Here is a 19,652-nt window from a genome sequence, read left to right on the forward strand (position 1 = left end):
CAAAATCCAATGATTTTTTTTTTCTTTGCAGAAGTAAAAAACCCACCCTAAAATTCATATGGAATCTCAAGGGACCCCTAATAGCCAAAAGAATCCCGAAAAGAACAACAAAGACAGAGGACAAGCACTTCTTGATTTTAAAACTTACTACAAAGCTAAAGTAATCAAACAGTGTGGTGCTGGCATAAAGACATACATATAATACACACAGACCAATGGAACAAAATAAAGAACCCAGAAATAAACCTTTGCATATATGGTCAAATGATTTTCAATAAGGGTGCCAAGTCCTCTCAATGGGGAAAGGACAGTCCCTTCAGCAAATAGTGCTGGGGAAACTAGATATCAATGTGCAAAATAATGAAGTTGTACCCTTACCTAACAGCATATACAAAAACTAACTCAAATACACCTAAATGTTAGACCTAAAACTATAAAACTCTTAGAAGAAAACACAGGGCAAAAGCTTCATGCCATTAGATTTGGCAATGATCTCTTGGATATGACACCAAAGGCACAGCAATAAAAGAAAAAATAGACAAACTGGACTTCATGAAAAATTAAAAATTTTGTGACTCAAAGACAATATTAACAGAGTGAAAAAAGCAATCCATAGAATGGGAGAAAACATTTGAAAATCATTTAACTTATAAAGGATTACTATTGAGAGTATATTGAGAACTCCTAAAACTCATCAACCAAAAACCAAAAAATCCAATTCAAAACTGGGCAAGGGATTTGAGTAAACATTTCTCCAATGATATACAAATGGCCATTAACCACATGAAAAGATGCTCAACCTCACTGATCACTACAGAAATGCAAATCAAAACTACAATGAGCTATCACCTCAAACCTGTTAAGATGGCTTACTATCCAAAACAAACAAACAAGTGGTGATGTGGATGTGAAGAAATTAGAACCCTTGTGTACTGCTAGTAAGAATGTAAAATAGTACAGTTGCTACAGAAAACAATATGGTGGTTCCTCAAAAAATTGAAAATAGAATTACCACATGATCTGGCAATTTCACTTCTGGGTATATACCCCAAAGAATTAAAAGCAAGGTCTTTAAGAGATATCTGTATACCTATGTTCATAGCAACATACTCATAATAGCTAAAGCATGGAAGCAACCAAAGTGTCCATCAACAAATGAATGGGTAAACAAAAGGTGGTATATAAATACAATGGAACATTATTTCAGCCTTAATAAAGGAAGGAAATTCTGACATATGCCACAGCATGGATGAACCTTGAGGACATTAAGTGAAATCAGCCAGTCACAAAAAGACAAAAACTGTATGATTCCACTTACATGAAATACTTAGAGCTGTCAAAATCACAGAGACAGAAAGTAGAATGGTGGTTGTCAGGGGCTGGGGAAAGTTAAAATGGGGGGTTATTGTTTAATAGATATAGTTTCAAGTTTTACAAGATGAAAAACTATGGCGATGGATGGTGGTGGTGATTGCACAACATTATGATCTATTTAACACCACTGGACTCTACACTTACAAATAGTTAAGATGGTAAATTTTATGTTACATGTATTTTATCACAATTAAAAAAACACACAAAAAAACAAAAGCAACAACCATGAGATACCACTTCATACCAACAGGCAAGTAAAACAAAAAAACTAGGAAAAAAAACAAGTATTGGCGAGGATTAGGAGAAATTAAAACCCTCGTACGTTGCCAGTGGAAATGTAAAATGGGGAAACCACTGTGGGAAACAGTCTGGCAGTTCCCCAGAAAGTTAATCACAAAGTTATCATGTCAACCAATAATTCCACTCTTAGGTATATATGGAAGAGAAATGAAAATATATGTCCACATAAAAACTTGTACACAAATGTCATTAGCAGCACTATTCATAATAGTCAATGTCATCAACTAATGGTGAATTTAAAAAATGTGGTACTGGGTTTCCCTGGTGGTGCAGTGGTTGGGAGTCCGCCTGCCGACGCAGGGGACACGGGTTCGTGCCCCGGTCTGGGAAGGTCCCACATGCCGCGGAGCGGCTGGGCTCGTGCACCATGGCCGCTGAGCCTGCGCGTCCGGAGCCTGTGCTCCGCCAACGGGAGAGGCCACAACAGTGAGAGGCCCGCGTACCGCAAAAAAATAAAAAATTTAAAATGTGGTATTATCCATACAATGGATTATTAAGCCATAAAAAGGAAGTACTGATACATGTCAAAAATATGAATAATTATGCTAAGGGAATGAAGCCATACATAAAAGGTCACATTTTTTAAATGCGGGTTTTATTTACATGAAATGTCCAGAATAGGTAAGTCTTCAAACAGAAATTAAATTAATGGAGGAAAGGCGTAATTGGGAGGTACAAGGCTTCTTTAGGGGGTGATAAAATGTTCTGTAGGTACACAATGGATACTAAAAACCACTGAACTGTATGCTTTAAAATGGTTGAAATAGTGAATTTATGTTACATGAATTTTGTCTCAATTTCTTACAGTGAAATTTTTTAAAATGTTGAAAGGTAATTAACATGCCAGTTAAGGCACTCCTGCAATGATTCAGACTCATGCTATGTTAAAAGAATATAAAGAATAAAAAAACTATATAAACAATATCAGTTTTGCATTTCATAAAAGCATACAAAATTTTAAAAATATGACAAAATGCAAATGTAGTAACACCTGGGTGATGGCTTCTTTACATTAGTTTATGTTTCTAAATTTCCAACATACAGAATATATTATTTAAAAAATTTATTACAAAATGTTTCAAACATATAGAAGAGTAGAGAATAATAGCCATCTAGACTTCCAAATGCAAATACATCATATATTTGCTTTGGATGATTTTATTTAAAAAAAAAAATTTTTTTTTACCAACACAGTTGAATCTCCCTTCATACTTTCTTCCTCAATATCACCCACCCATACTCAGGAGTAACCACTATCAAAGCTGGTATATATATGGATAAATGCCATATTTTTGTACTTTCATTACAAATAGGTATAAACAAACAGTACACAATATGGTCTGTACTATTTAAAATTACTGTATGTATTCTATCTTAACTTATTTTTCCATTTGGCATTATACTGTCAAGCTCCATGCATTCATATGTATTGTCAGGACATATACTTAATATGTAATTTAAATACTAAGTATTAGTTAAAAGACCTCAAAAGGATATTCCAAATGTTAAGGGTTTTTCTCAGTTGTTTTTAAACATGTTTTGGTGAATACAACAGCATCAGCAGCATCCTGCTGCTTGTCATCATCTTTCAGCATGGGTGCTTTTCTTTCTTCTCTCTTAAACTCAAGATCAAGCAACTGTCTATGTTGATTGACTGCAACAATTCTCCTCTGAAATTCCTTGCCAAAGCAAAAATATCCACAAGCTAAAGAGCTTTAAAAGATGTAAAATACAAAAGAGAAAAATGCTACCATTCTGCTACCATTCACCTAGCTACCTAAAAATATATGAGTATTCATATATTTTGGAGCAATAAAAATTTGGAGCAATTTCCAACACTGAAAAAGTATGAACATAGGCTAAAATAATAAAGAAGAAAACAATTAAATATATGCAAGGTTTAAATTGAAGCTAGTACTAAGGAGCATCCTTTTCCTTGCAGGAAAAACATTAAGTTTAGATAGCTTAGCAATAAATAGACTTCTGGTTTCTGGTTCTACATGTAAGGAGCTTGGACGTCACCACTCAGTCCTAACAAGTAAAAAGCTGAACAGACTGAAAAATCAACAACTCTTCCTGGATCTGTGAGTGAGGGAAAGACACAGGACAAACTGCTGCTCGCAACAATGGAGAGACACACATGCAGGAATCAATACTGCAAATAACTGGGGGCAGGGAGGTGGGTAGGAAAACCTAAGTCTCAGTGTGGAGACTTAAAAACTCCAGGGTGGACTAAGTCATATGGTGGTCCCCACAATTATGCTGGACTTGCCTTGAGGATCTTAACCGGGTTTTCACAATAAATATATGGAAAAACAAAATCCCTTTGTTGCTTCTGGCACAGGGAGGGGAACAGAAACCATTTTGAAAAATGCAAAGGCATTCTGTTCTTAACAAGGACTGTCCTCAGAAGAAACTATTAACCAGAGCCTGACCTGCTGGGGTGTTATCAGAGCCTAACTGACCTGGGGAAGGGAAATACATAACTCCAGTCAGCTCTAGCCATCCTTTCCCACCTAAGTGGGGAGAGAGAAAAAAGAAACATTTGTAAAGTTCACAGTCCAACTTACTAAAAGACTTAGACCTAATCATAGGACTATACCTTACCTCCTGACTACTAAAGGCTTATTCACAGCAATTCCTCTTACCAAGTGTATCATGTCTGGCTACGAAGACAATATTGCAGGGCATACCAAAAGGCAAAAAACCACAATTTAAAAAAACAGAGGAAGCATCAGAACGAGATATGGCAAGGATTCTGAAAGTATCAGACCAGGAATTTAAAACTATGATTAATATGCTAGGCGTTCCAATGGATAAAGGAGATAGCATGCAAGAATAAATGGGCAATGTAAGCAGAGAGCTGGAAATCCTAAGAACCAAAAACAAAACAAAACAAAAAACAAAACCAAAAAAAGAGGCTACAGGTGAAATGAAGGATGCCTATATTGAGTTTATGAATAGACTGGCCATGGCTGAGGAAAGCATCTCTGAATTAGAGGCTATATCAATAGAAACCTCCAAAACTGAAAAGAATGAAGACTAGAAAAAAAATAAAACAGAATATCCAAGGTCTGTGGAACAACAACAAAGGTGTAATATACATGTAATAGAAATACCAGAAGGAGAGGAGAAAAAGGAACAGAATATTTGAAATGATAATGACTGATAATTTCTCCCAATAAAGTCAGCCATCAAACTACAGATCCAGAAAGCTCAAACACTAAGCAACAAATGCCAAAATAACCAACCACAACTAGGCATACCTTTTACAAACTACAGAAAATCAAAGATAAAGAAAAAAATCCTGAAAGAAGCCAGAGCAAAAGACACCTTGCCTATAGAAGAATAAGGATAAGGATTAAATGACTTCTACTCAGAAATCATACAAGCAAGACAAAAAGAGTGAAATATTTAAAGTATTGAGAGAAAAAAACCACCAATCTAGAATTTTGTGCCCTGTGAAATTATCCTTCCAAGTTAAAGGAGAAATAAAGACTTTCTCAGACAAACAAAAATTGAGGGAATTTGTTGACAGATTTGCCTTACAGTAAATGCTAAAAGTTCTTTAACAAGAAGGAAAATAACATAGATCAGGATCTTAGATCTACATGAAGAAAGGAAGAGCATCAAAGATGAAGTAAAGGTATATTAAAAACTTTTACTTTTCTTATTCTTAATATATATCAAACAGATAAGTCTGTTGAAAATAGTAATACCAACAATGTATTCTATTATGTATGCTCATATAAAAGTGAAATGAGTGACAAGTTATGATACAAGGGACAAGAGGGAGGAATTAGGATTATTTTGTTATTATAAGGTACTCACTGCCTATAAAGTGATACACACAGACCTCAGAGATATTGTGGGTTTGGTTTCAGACCACCACAATAAAGTGAATATTGCAGTAAAGCAAGTCACACGAATTTGTTTCCCAGGGCATATAAAAGCTATGTTTACACTAAATTGTAGTCTATTAAGAGTACATTATGGGGCTTCCCTGGTGGCACAGTGGTTGAGAGTCCGCCTGCCGATGCAGGGGACGCGGGTTCGTGCCCCGGTCCGGGAAGATCCCACATGCCGTGGAGCAGCTGGGCCCATGAGCCACAACTACTGGAACCCACACACCTAGAGCCCATGCTCTGCAACAAGAGAAGCCACTGCAATGAGAAGCCCGCGCACCACAACGAAGAGTAGCCCCCACATGCTGCAACTAGAGGAAGCCCGCGCGCAGCAACAAAGACCCAACGCAGCCAAAAATAAATAAATTAAACAAAAAGAGTACATCATGCTTTAAAAAACCAAGACATATACTTTAATTAAAGAGTACTTCATTGCTAGAAAATACTAACCATCATCTGGGCCTTTAGTGAGTTGTAATCTTTTTGCAATAGTAACATCAAAGATCTCTGATCACAGATCACCATAACAAATATAATAATGAAAAAGTTTGAAATATTGTGAGAAATACCAAAATGTGACAGAGACACAAAGTGAGAAAATACTGTTCGATAAACGGCACTGACAGACTTGTTTGATGCAGGGTTGCCACAAACCTTCAATTTCTAAAAAAGCAGTATCTGTGAAGTACAATAAAATGAGATATGCCTGTATAGTATTCTTTGAAAGTGAACTTGGATTAGCTGTAAATGTATGTTGCAAACTCTATGGCAACCGCTAAAAAGTTATAAAACAAAGTATAACTAATATGCCAGAAAAAGAGAGAAAATTGAACATATAAAATGCTCAGTTAAAACAACAAAAGGGGGGCTTCCCTGGTGGCGCAGTGGTTGAGAGTCTGCCTGTCGGGGCAGGGGACGCAGGTTCGTGCCCCGGTCTGGGGGGATCCCACGTGCCGCGGAGCGGCTGGGCCTGTGAGCCATGGTCGCTGGGCCTGCACGTCCGGAGCCTGTGCTCCGCAGCGGGAGAGGCCACAGCAGGGAGAGGCCCGCGTACTGCAAAAACAAAAACAAAAACAAAACGACAAAAGGTAGAAAAAAAAAGAGTATAGAACAAAAATAAAACAAACAACTAGAGTTCCAACTAGAAGACAGCAACATATATGGTAAATATTAATCCAACTAATAACAGCCATTTGAACGTCAATGGTCTACATGCACAACTTAAAAAAACAAATTGTCAGGGTGGATCAAAATCCAAGACCCAACTATATGTTGTCTGCAAGAAACCCACTTTAAATATAAAGATTCATATAGTTTTAAAATAAATAGATGGCAAAAAATATACCATGCTAACACTAATCAAAAGAATGCAAGAGTAGCAATATTAATCTCAGACAGAGCCAACCTCAAAGCAAAGAAGTGATCAGAGATAAACAAGGGCATTACACAAGGACAAAAGGATTAATTCTCAAAGATGACATAATCCTTAAAGTGCATGTGCCTAACAACAAAGTGTAAAACTACATGAGGAAATACTGATAGAGCCACGAGGGTAAATGGATGAATCCACTACCATAAATGGAGACTTAAACCGCCCCCCCAGATGGATGAATCCAGCAGGCAGAAAATCAGTAAGATTTTCATGATTTAAGAAAATCATGAAACTCAACACCACCACCAATCAACTGGATATTGGATATAATGGACATCTAAACTCGATTTCATCCAAGGACAGCAGAATACATATTCTTCTCAAGCCTACATGGAACATTCACCAAGGTAAACCACATCTGGGCCATGAAACACATCTTAACAAATTTGAAAGAATAAAAATCATGTAAGGTGTTGCTCTCACCCCACAATGGAATTAAACTAAAAATCAGTAACAGAAAATTAACTGGAAAATCTCAAAATAAATGGGGATTAAACAACATACCTTTAAACAAATATATGGGTCAAATAAAAAAATCTCGAGAAAAATTTTAAAATATTGTTAACAAAATTAAAATACAACTTACCAAAATTTGTGGGATGTAGAGAAAGCAGTGCTCATAGGGAAATTTACAGCACTGAATGTATATACAGAAAAGATAGATCTAAGACAATTATCTAAGTTTTCACCTTAGGAAACTAGAAAAAGAAGGGCAATTTAAATCCAAAGGAAGCAGAAGAAAAGAAATAAGAATCAGGGCAGAAATCAATGAAGTTGAAAACAGGAAATTTATAGAGAAAAATCAATGAAACCACAAACTGGTTCTTTGGAAGATGAACAAAAATCAATACGCCTCTAAGCCAGGCTAAGAGAAAAGGAAGACACAAATACTAATATTGGAAATAAAAGAAGGACCATCACTACAGATCCCACGGACACGTATTAAAAGGATAATAAAGGAATACAATAAACAACTCTATGTGCACAAACTTGATAACCTAAATGAAATGGACCAATTCTGTGAAAGAAATCTCCCAAAACTCAAACAAGAAGAAATAGACAATCTGAATAGCGTTCTATTAAAGAAATGGAATCAATCAATAATTAATAACCTTCCAAAACAGAAAGCACCAGGCCAAGGTGGGTTCACTCGTGAATTCTACCAAACATTAAAAAAAAAAAAAAGCAATACTCTACAACCTCTTTCAGCAAACAGAAGTAGAGGGAATACTTCTTAACTCATTCTACAAGGCCAGCATTGTCCTAACGCCAAAATCAAAGACATTACAAGAAAAGAAAACTATAGACCAAGATCTCTCTCATTAACATGGATGCAAAAATCCTCAACAAGACATTAAGAAATCAAGTCTAACAACGTATTATAAGAATTATATATCAATATCATGACCAAGTGAGATTTATTCCAGGTATGACATTTGAAAATCAATGTAATTCATGACATCAAAAAGTCAAAGGAAATATATCATGTAACTACAGTTGACCCTTGAACAAGGCAGGGGTTGGGGCAGTGACCCCCTCACCCCCACTTGGTATCAAAAATCCACATATAACTTGACAGTAGGCCCTACATAATCTGTGGCTCCACATCTATGGATTCAACCAACCTTGGATCATGTAGTACTGTAGTATATATTTACTGAAAAACAAACCTGTGTATAAGTGGACCTGCAGAGTTCAAACCCGTGTTGTTCAAGGGTTAACTGTGTATCAATAGAGAAAAAGCATTCGACAAAATCCAACATCCATTCATGATAAAATCTCTCAGCAAACTATTGACAGAAATAGAGTGGAACTTCTTCAACTTGATAAATATTACCTACAAGGCAAGGATGTTTCCTCTCACTACTCCTTTTCAACATCATACTGGAATTAGTAGCTAATACAGTAACACAAGAAAAGGAAATAGAAGGTATACAGATTGGGAAGGAAGAAATAACTTGGCAACAGTAAAATAATACAAGTTTCGCAAACATAATTCAATATCCTAAGCCACTGAACCACATTTCATTTTCTTAAGTATTTGACTCCTCTCTCCCTTACAAAAGAAACAAAAATCAAGAGCTTATTTTTTGATAGCCTCTTTATTGGAGCTATGACTTACTTGTTACAAACAGTAACAGAGTTCTCTGTATACAACTATAATTGATAAAAGACAAATGCTGCACAACAGCATTTCAGCAGGAAGTTCATGGGTATTAACGATAACAAAACATTAAGTTTTACTTACCCACAAGTAATATGTAAACTGAAGTGCAAAAATAGCAATGCCTTCATTATCAAAGGATCCAGCTACTGACCGAGAAATGTAACCTGGTACAATAGCAATAAAACAAGCAGCTAAAAGTCCTGCTCCTTGGTTCCAAAGTTCTCTGGTAAGCAGGAAAGTAGATATAGATGTAAGGCCGCTAAAAGTTGGTGCAAGGAACACACATACATCTCTTATGTGAACTGTTATGTTCAGTGTATTTAAAATCCAATGGATAAGGCCAGCTGTTATCATCAACCCTGGGTAAACCTAGGAAGAAAAAAAGAGGACAACTTAATTACATATAAAATGAGGTAGCTGAAAACACTAACATAAGCTCCTTTCTTTATTATTACATATTGTTTATATTAAGTTTGAGAATAAGCTCTTACAATAGTTTGCCTTCACACATTACAAAATTAAATGTTCTTTTGGATTAGATACAAATAAACATCTGATATTCAGAGATACATATTTAAGCAAAAGAAGAAAGATCATATTGAATGAATGATTAAAAGTGAAGAGGTTTGACAATGAAAAACTAGGTAACTTTCTTATTGATCCCACTTATCTTTTCACTATAAAACAGGGTCCTAATCTAACATATCCTTAACTTTGGAGTTTTAATGTGCTCCAACATTGCCTATACTTGTGTTCAAGGGACTGAGAAAAGGACAGAAGATGAAAGAAAGTTATGTGCAATATTATTTAAGTGGTATTTATAAATGATTTTTCCCTTCTTTCAAAGTCAAGATTTGGAAAGTAAACAATTCTAGCTAGGAAAAGAAGGACTAGTTAGTTGGTGAATTCAGATATAATATTTTCAGACTCCTGGAAGGTTAGACCTTTTTACACTTCTTTAAATATTTAAGGATAGAAAGGAAATAATAAACTAGAATAGGCCAGTTAACAGTTATATTCTTCACCCTCCCTCTAAAAGAGAACATAAAACATTAAGAGGATTCAAAGAACAAGAAATAGGACATTAATTCTGGGCTCTTCTTCAGTGATTAAAATGTGTATTTATATTTCCATCCTTATCTAAATCCTAAAAGATTCTTTTTCTTTTTCCATCACTGAAACTACAAAGAATGTTATAAATTTCCTTTCCTAGCTATCCTATTTAAACTTGCGAACTCCCCATGGTCTTTAACCCAACTCCCTTGCTTTTTCTCCATAGCACTTATCACCATTTCACATACTATTTATTTTACTTGTTTATTGTCTATTAACTAAACACCCTCACAAGAATATAAGCTCCAGAATAGCAAGAAAAATTTCCCCAGCATCCAGAGAACAATGATTGACACAAAATGAATGCTTGATAGAAGGTACAGAAGACGAATGGGATAATGGAAGGGGTTTTCAAAAAGTATGGCAGTCACCACCATTCTTAAAAATCAAAATTTTGTTCCATTTCATATACGATACCAGGCCTCAGTGTATGATTTTGTTAGCAATATTCAAAGAAAATGGAAATGAATTTGAAAATACTCTAAATATGGCAGACTGAACTGACATATGAAATACAGCCAAAATATGTATAAGTACTAGATGAAAGGACCAAAAAACTCTAAACAAACAAATAAAACCATCCAACAACAAAAAAGGCATATTTAAGCTCAAAAGGAAGGGAACCCTCCAGGTTCCAAACATAAAGAAGAAATTCAAACTAGGTACTGATGTCGTTGGAATCTAAAAAGAGACAAAGCAGGCTTGATTATATTATAGATACTCGAGGTTGGGCGGTAGTTACTACTCACCACAGGGATCAAAGAAAAGGCCTAATTCCCAGCACAAAGCCAGGGCCCGTTTATGAAACTAGACTAGACAAGTTCTACCCATCCATCAAGGGAAACAGTAAGGAATTCTTGCCTTACTTCCAAAGCTTTGAATAGAAACAAAACAAGAAATAAGAAACTCATTCATCACATGGGTGAATATGGGTTCCACATTTGTAACAACTTCATGTATAAAAAACCTCAAGCTGAGAAATAACCTCTAAAAACTGTCCTAAAAGCAGTAAGACCTCTAAGGGCTCCAGCAAAGGCAAATGAGAAAGATTATTTTAAGGATGGTCCCAAATACCAAGACACCAGGAGTCTCAGAAAACAAGCCTTCATTGAGGGTGAATTCAAGGTAAAAATTTATAAACACACCAGGAAACAAACTATAGTAATCAAAGACTAGTACAATGAAGTATATGATAGCATTCACCCCACAAGAAGTACAGATACAGCCATCTACCACATCTCTCACCATTCAATACCTTTCTAATTCACCCTAATTCATGACTATTCTCCTATATCTTTATCTCTGTTTACATCAAAGAACTTAATGTGTGACAAGAGATCCACTTGTCAGAAATGGTGGCTAGTACGAGGTAATCCAAATTATAAACACAGATTATAAACACAACATCTGACTACCATGGAGCATATTCCTTTCCAAACACAGAGGGAACATTTATAAAAGTTGGCTATATCTTAGGCCGCAAATCATGTCTCAAATAATTTCAAAGATTAAAATTACAGAATTTGTTCTCTAACCATAATATATTGGAAGTATAAAGCAAAAAAAAAGATAACTAGGAAATTCTATTATGTTTAAAACTTAAATACAACCCCAAGTAACCCATGAATCAGGGCAAATTATAGTGGAAATTAAAATACACTTTGACCTGAACAATAATGAAAATACTACGTATCAAAACTTATGCAATGTAGTTAAAAGTGATTATTGGGAAATTTAAAGCTTCAAAATGAATACACTAATAACAAAGAAATGTTGAAAATTACTGAGCAAACTGTATCAGGAAGACAGATAAAAACATCAAAACAAACTCAAGAAAGTGGGAGGAAGGAAATAAATGGAAATTAACATAAGAGAAAGCAAATATTTAATAATCAACAAAGTCAAAGTTTCTTTGGGTTAAGAAATCTACTAAAATTGATAAACCTCTGACAAAACTGATCCAGAAAAAAATACTACACATATATATTGCCCAAGTAGGTGTCTTGTCTTTCATTTTCTCTTCAGGATTCTCCTTACATCCCAAATCCTAAAAATATTCTCTTATATCATCTTCTGGACATTATAATTCCCCATGAACTATGATTAACACTCAATTACCTCGAGTAATTGGGACCTGGAAAATTAGAATTATCTGATTCTTCTATATTTCTATTTCCTTCCAAAAATATTTTTTCAATGAAGTTGTTATAGAACAAGACAAAAACATACAAATAACCTGAACTTAAATGTGTGACAAGAGATCCACCTGTCAGAAATAGTGGCTAGTATGAGGTAACCCAAAAACAGGTTGGGGAGTGAGAGTGGGAAGAAGAGGGTCAAGAAAAGAGATTTAGCAAGTTAAATACTAATCAGCCACAGAAAAATGTGTTAGTTAACTATACAAAGCTTTCAAGAATTGCCACCACCTTAGTGATTAATGATTTACTCAAATAACTGCAAGATTTTAAGATTAACATAAATAACTGCAAATATACTTACAGTACCACCAACTATTCTTCCTAGTGGATACCATGCTCTTTCATCAAACCAATTTAAAAATTCATAGAACCCATGAGATGCAAGATGATGTGTTGATCTATAATTAAACCTAGAGAAAACAGGAAAAAAAGAAACGTTATACAACTTTACTAGAAAAAAATAGCTCTATATTTCTAATATTATACTTTATATTTAACTCTTTATATATAGCTCTATGGCTACATAAATACATCTTTTATAACAATTTTCCTTAAACCTAAGTAACACATTATTTTCCAAGAAATAGGCTAATACCTCTAAATATAACTAAAAACAAAGTCCCCCCTCCCCCCGCAAAAAACAACTCACCAAACCAGTAATGCTCAAAATTTGGCTACTGCCTGGGGTACAGATGGTAGACAGCTATGCATCTGAATTTTTAAAAAGTAAGGGTACATACAATTTACCAAATGGTCAAAGAAGTCAATGACTCTCAAAAGATTAAAAACCACTGACAGAAAATAGCATCAAAATGAAGGATGTACATTCAACATAATTGCCTCCAATCCTATAAATCTAAAAATTACAGAAATAAAGAATAAGTTATAATAGCACTAAAACCATGGGAGATGAACTGTAACAGCACTTTAAAACAAGAACATGACCTTAACGAATGAGAAATTTCATCAATGTAAGACAAAAAAACCAAATGAGAAGAAATGAGATGGAAGAAGCCACAGCCCAAACTGCAACCAGAAGTAAACTGCAAACTATGGTATATGTGTGTGTGTTGCGGGGGGTAGGGGAATGGGAGGAGTTTCCAGGATGTTCCATGTTTAGCATAAAGTTGTTATGGGGCAGGGGGCAAGAGAAAATCCTGCAGCAATCCTCAGGGTAATGAGCATTAGGAACAGCAAGAGAGGTAGATCCCCTTGCCCTACCATTGCCAAGCAAGGAAGTGGGCCTCAAAGGTATCGGCAATACACGTAGACAAGTGATTCAAAAAGTGGAATAGTGCTTGACAGAAAGAAGAATAGGAATCCTCATATCCAAATTCAGCTTGATATATCCTTCCCAATAGCAAGCCATGACTGTCCCTCCCATAATCACTAGATACAAACACTGTATTTATAGACAGACTTGATCAAATACAAAAATAAGCACACATCCAAAAACCAAACATTTAAGAAAAGTAGACAATATGAAATCTAAGCATCGAAGTCAATGAGTGGAAGAACTAATACCATAGAAAACAGAAATAGGAATATCTTCAGAAATAAGATAAGCCACAGCAGCCTGAAAGGAAGCATATCCTAGAGATTAAGACTACGAGTGTTAGAATCATACTGCCTGGGTCTGAGTATCTTAGTTCCATACTTATTTGCTATGTGACCTTGGTTTGGCAAACAACTCACGGTCTCTCTGTGCTCTAGTTTCTTCGTCTGTAAAAAAGGGATAACAATAGTACCTATGTCAATAAGGTGGCTATGATAAGTAAACAATATAATGTCTCTAAAGCACTCAGAGGCTACTGCTACTATCACTGTGAAATGAAGATCTATGATAAAAGCACTATTTAAGTTTTTGAATGTCAAATGACTGTTAAGATAAACAAAATAAAGGATGGGCTAAATAGTAAAAAGGTCAAAGATGCAAAGCAAATTAGTAACAAGACAGAAAGTATTCTGAGGGGTGGCATTAGAAAGATGGCGCAGTAGGAGATACCAGCCTTCATACCCCCAACAAAAAATAAGAAATAGACAGCTATCCATGAAGGAAAATATCCCCAGGAGGCTCATGCAGAACTGAGATCCTACAGCAGCACAATGAAGCAAAAAATGGAGATCAACCACACAGAAGGATCACTAGGGAGACAGGCTTAGCTGAGACATCTAGAGACAGCCAGGAACAAAGAAGGGTAGAGGCTATCAGTATCAGCCATGTGGTAGGACCACTGCAGTGCCCAGCGTGGTCTGCTCTGTGGAGGATCTAGGCAGGCTCTTCAACCGAGGACAATAGCACCCATGACAGCTTTCACAACAGAGGACCCCATAAGTATTCATCAGGACAAACTCCAGTGGCCTGCTCTGCAGAGGACAACAGCAGCTTTCACCAAAAGCCATCACTGCCACAGGGCCCCTGGAGAGGGAGACATTGCTCTGTCCTCAGCAAGAAAGAGCTACTGCTGCACTCCCCCGTGACCAGGGCTGCCACAACCCCCTAATCCCACAAATGCCCTGGACTCCAGAACCACTGTTGCTCTGTAAGTGTTTACACTTCAGACTCCAGCTCTGCAGCTGCTTTGTGTGTACCTGAGCTCCAGACCCTAGCTCCATGGCTATTCCATGGGCACTCATCAGTACTACCATGATTAAGAGGACACCTGTGAGCTGAACCTGGTGCCAAGAGAGATCCCCTTGGCCACAACAACTCCCTGTGGGAGAAAAGGAGACCAGAAGGTCCCCAACAGCCCTTAACAGCCCCATGGACACTTGCTGCCTTGGCCATTGAGGACCCCTGCAATCTTCACTAACACTGACCTCAGCTGTTGAAGCTACACAAAGACTACATCCCTGGATCTTCCCCAGAGTAAGAACTGCCACAGCCTATTCCGCTGGCACCCTCACACTTACCCACAGGTAAAGGTCTTTCCCGACCAAAACCACTCCATCAAATGGGCAGGCATAAATGCAAGGCTACAACAAAAGTGAAAAAAATCAAGGAAACATGACACCACCAAAGGAACCCAATTATTTTCTAGTAACTGACCACAAAGAAACAGATCTATGAACTGCCTGACAAAGATTTCAAAGTAATTGTTTTAAGGAAGCTCAGCAAGCGACAAGAGAACCCAGAAAGACTACTCAACAAATCAGGAAAACAATACATGATCAAAATACGAAGTCCAAAAGAGAGACAGAAATTACAAAAACAACAACAACAACAAAAAAACCAAAGAGAATACTGGAGCTGATAAATACAATGAATAAAATGAAAAAAAAATGCAGCAGAGAATATCAACAGCAGACATGAACAAGCAGAAGAAAGAATCTGAGAACTAGAAAGAGGTTACTTGAAATTATCAGGGCAGAGGGGAAAAAAAAAAAGTGAAAAATAGCCTACATTAACTATGTATCAAGGGTAATGACGGCTGCATTATGAGAGTTCTAGAAGGAGAGAAAGGGGTAGAAAGCTTGTTTAAATAAATAATGGCTAAAAACTTTCCAAATCTGGGGAGAGAAATTGATGGTCATCTAGGCATGTGATGTTCATAGGTACCAATACATATTCAACCCATAGAGGACTCCACTGAGAGACATTATAATAAAACTGTCAAAAATCAAAGACAAAGAGAGAATTTTGAAAGCAAGAGTAAAAAACTTATACATGGGACCCACATAAGGCTATCAGCAGATTTCTCAGCAGAAACCTTGCACCAGAATAGCATATATATAGTCAAAGTGCTTGAAGAAAAAAACTGCCAACCAAGAATATTCAGCAAAGCTGTCCTTCATAAAGACGTTCCCAAACAAACAAAAAACCAAAAAAACAAACACTGAAGGAGTTCATCACTACCACACTGCCTTATAAGAAATGCTAAAGGGAGTCCTTCAAGCTAGCATGAAAGGGCAATAATTCGTAACATAAAAACATATATAACAGTATAAAACTCACTAGTAAGATAAGTATGTAATCAAATTCAGAAGATTCTACTATTGTAATGGTGTATAAATCACTTAACTAGTATAAAGGTTGAAAGACAAAAGTATCTATAGCTACAATAATTTGTTAAATACACAACATAAAAAGATTATGACATCTATAACATAATTGAAAGGGGGGTGTAAAAGAATAGAGATTTTGCATGCAACTGAATCAAATTATTAGCTTAAAGTTGACTGTTATAATCATAAAATGTTTTATGTAAACCTCAGGGAAGCCACAAAGCAAAAACCTATAGTAGATATAAAAAGATAAAGAGAAAAGAATCAAAGAATACTGCTAAGAAAAACTATCAAATCACAAAGGAAGACAGCACAAGAAGAAAGGAACAAAGGAACTAGAAAACAATGAACAAGATGGCAGTTGTTAACTCTTTATCAGTAATCACTTTGAATGTAAATGGATTAAATTCTCCAATCAAAAGACATAGAGTGGGTAAATATATTAAAAACACAAGACTCAAACATATGCTCACAGAAACTCACTTCAGCTTTAAGGATACACATAGGCTGAAAGTGGAGAGATGGAAAAAAAAATTCTATGCAAACGTAAAGCAGAAGAGAGCAAGAATGGCTATACTTTTATCCAACAAAATAAACTATAAATCAAAAATTGTAACAGAGACAAAAGGTCATTCATTATAGAATGATAAATGGATCAACTGATCAAGAGTATATAACAATTGAAATAGACAGCAATGCAATAATAGTAGCGGGCTTTAATACCCTACTTTCAATGAATAGATCAGAAAGAGAGTGTATGAATAAGGAAATACTGGACTTGAACTATGCTTTAAACCAAATGGATCTAACAGAGAACATTCCATCTAACAGCAGAACACACATTCTTCTTAAGTACATACAGAATATTCTCCAGGAGAGATCACATACTGGGTCACAAAACGAGTCTTAACAAACTTAAGACAGAAATTATACCAAATATCTTTTCTGACCATAATGATATAAAATTAGAAATGAGTAAGAAAGCTAGAAAATTCACAAATATGTGGAAATTGAACAGTATTCTCCTGAACAATCAATGGGTCAAAGAAATAAAAAGAAAAATTTTTAAGTATCTTGAGATAAACACAATTGGAAAAACAACATACCAAAATGCAGCAAAAGCAATCTAAGACAGAAGTTTATAGCAATAAACACTGGCATTAATAAAAACCAGACCTTAAATAAACAGCCTAACTTTACCTCAACGAACTAGAAAAAGAAGAATAAATTATGCCCAAAAAACAGAAGGAAGGAAATAATAAAAATCAGAGCAGAAATAAATGAAATAGAGACTAGAAAAAAAGAAAAAAAATGAACAGTTTTGTTCAACTTTTTTTAAAAAAAGATAAGCAAAATTGACAAACCTTTAGCTAGACTAAGAAAAAAAAAAGAAGACAAAATCAGAAATGAAAGAGGAAATGTTACAACTAATACCACAGACACACAAAGGATCATAAGAGATTATTATGAACAATTATACACCAACAAATTGGATAACCCAGAAGAAATGGACAGAGTCTTAGAAACATACAACTTACATCAAAGACTGAACCAGGAAGAAATTTAAAAATCTGAACAGATCAATAACGAGTAAGGTGATTGTTGGGGGGTTTTGATCACTGATTCAAAGAAAAGCCTAGGACCAGATGGCTTCACTGGTGAATTCTACCAAACATTTAAAGAAGAATGAATGTCAATCCTTCTCAAACTCTTCCAAAAAATTAAAGAAGAAACCCTTCCAAAATCATTTTACAAGGCCAGCATTACCCTGATACCCAAGTCAGACAAGGACACAACAAGAAAACGACAGGCCAGGGTCCCTGATGAACAAAGATGCAAAAATCCTCAAGAAAATACCAGCAAATCGAATTCAACAGCACATTAAAAGGATCATACACCATAATTAACTGGAACTTATCCCTGAGTCAAGGATGGTTCACCATACGAAAATTAATAAATGTGATACCAAATTAACAGAATGAAGGATAAAAATCATATCATCTCAACAGAGGCAGAAAGGGCCTCTGACAAAATTCAACATCCTTTCATGACAAAAACTAAAAAAATTAGGTATAGAAGAAATGTACCTCAAAATAATAAAGGCCATAGATGACAAGCCCACAGCTAGCATCATACTTCAATGGTGAAAAGTTGAAAGCTTTTCCCCTAAGATCAGGAACAAAACAAGAATACCCACTCTCACTCTTCTTTTCAACACAGTCCTAGCCTGAGCAATTAGGTAAGAAAAAGAAGTAAAAGACTTCCAAATTGGGAAGGAAGAATTTAAATTGTCTGTTTGCAGATAACATGATCTTATATACAGAAAACTCTAAAGGCTTCACCAAGGATACAAGATCAACATTTAAAAAATCAGGTGCATTTCTATACACTAACTGAATTATCTGATAGAGAAATTAAGATAGCAATCCCGGGTTCTCCCACCGCCCCCGCTGTGGGTCCCAGCAGCTTGGACAGCAGGAGGAGTGGCAGCGGCCTGGCAGCCCAGCTTCACAAAGGCTCTCATCGTGCCGTGGCCCGCAGGCACCCGGCACATGCCCACTCCACTGCCACGATGCCCAAGAGGAAGGTCAGCTCCGCTGAGGGGGCGGTGAAGGAGGAGCCCAAGAGGAGACTGGCAAGGTCATCAGCCAAACCAGCTCCTGCAAAAGTGGAAACGAAGCCAAAAAGGGCAGCAGGAAAGGATACATCTTCAGACAAAAAGTGCAAACCAAAGGCAAAAAGGGGAGCAAAGGCAAAATTTTTTGGTACAACCAGAAAATACTGGGATATTGAATATGGGAGGCTTTGATTGTCTTGGGTGTCAGCTTAATATTCCACAGATGCGAGGGTAGCTTTTACATCTTATAATACAAAGCATACTAAATGGCAGTTTGGAGTCAGCTGTGCATTTAATGTCTTAAACACTTTAAATTACTTCTCTTCCCATGTTGTTTTTGGTATAATTGTTTCCTAAAGCAAACCACTCACCCCCTGGTCTTGGCTCTCCTGGGCAGAATTTTGTGCACTATGTAACATCTTTGGTCATGGTAGTCTGGTTCTTCTAGTAACTGTTAATGTGCTGTGAATGACTGACAATTTGAGTATGTAGGGTATATGACATTAAATTGTGAATTAGTGGGACTTACGATGTAACAGCA

General features: G+C 36.1%; 1 protein-coding gene across 1 annotated transcript in view; it reads right to left on the reverse strand.

Annotated features, from left to right (window-relative positions):
- Positions 1-19,652, reverse strand: part of STT3B (STT3 oligosaccharyltransferase complex catalytic subunit B) — a 98,480-nt gene that overhangs the window by 35,175 nt on the left and 43,653 nt on the right. Inside the window, exons 2-3 of the mRNA XM_065885001.1 lie at positions 12,791-12,899; positions 9,260-9,547 (exon numbers count right to left, since the gene is read on the reverse strand). Of these exons, the coding sequence (XP_065741073.1) occupies positions 9,260-9,547; positions 12,791-12,899 (397 nt within the window). The remainder of the gene's footprint in view (positions 1-9,259; positions 9,548-12,790; positions 12,900-19,652) is intronic.

Source organism: Phocoena phocoena, chromosome 10, assembly GCF_963924675.1.
Source record: "Phocoena phocoena chromosome 10, mPhoPho1.1, whole genome shotgun sequence".
NCBI classification, from domain to species: Eukaryota; Metazoa; Chordata; class Mammalia; order Artiodactyla; family Phocoenidae; genus Phocoena; species Phocoena phocoena.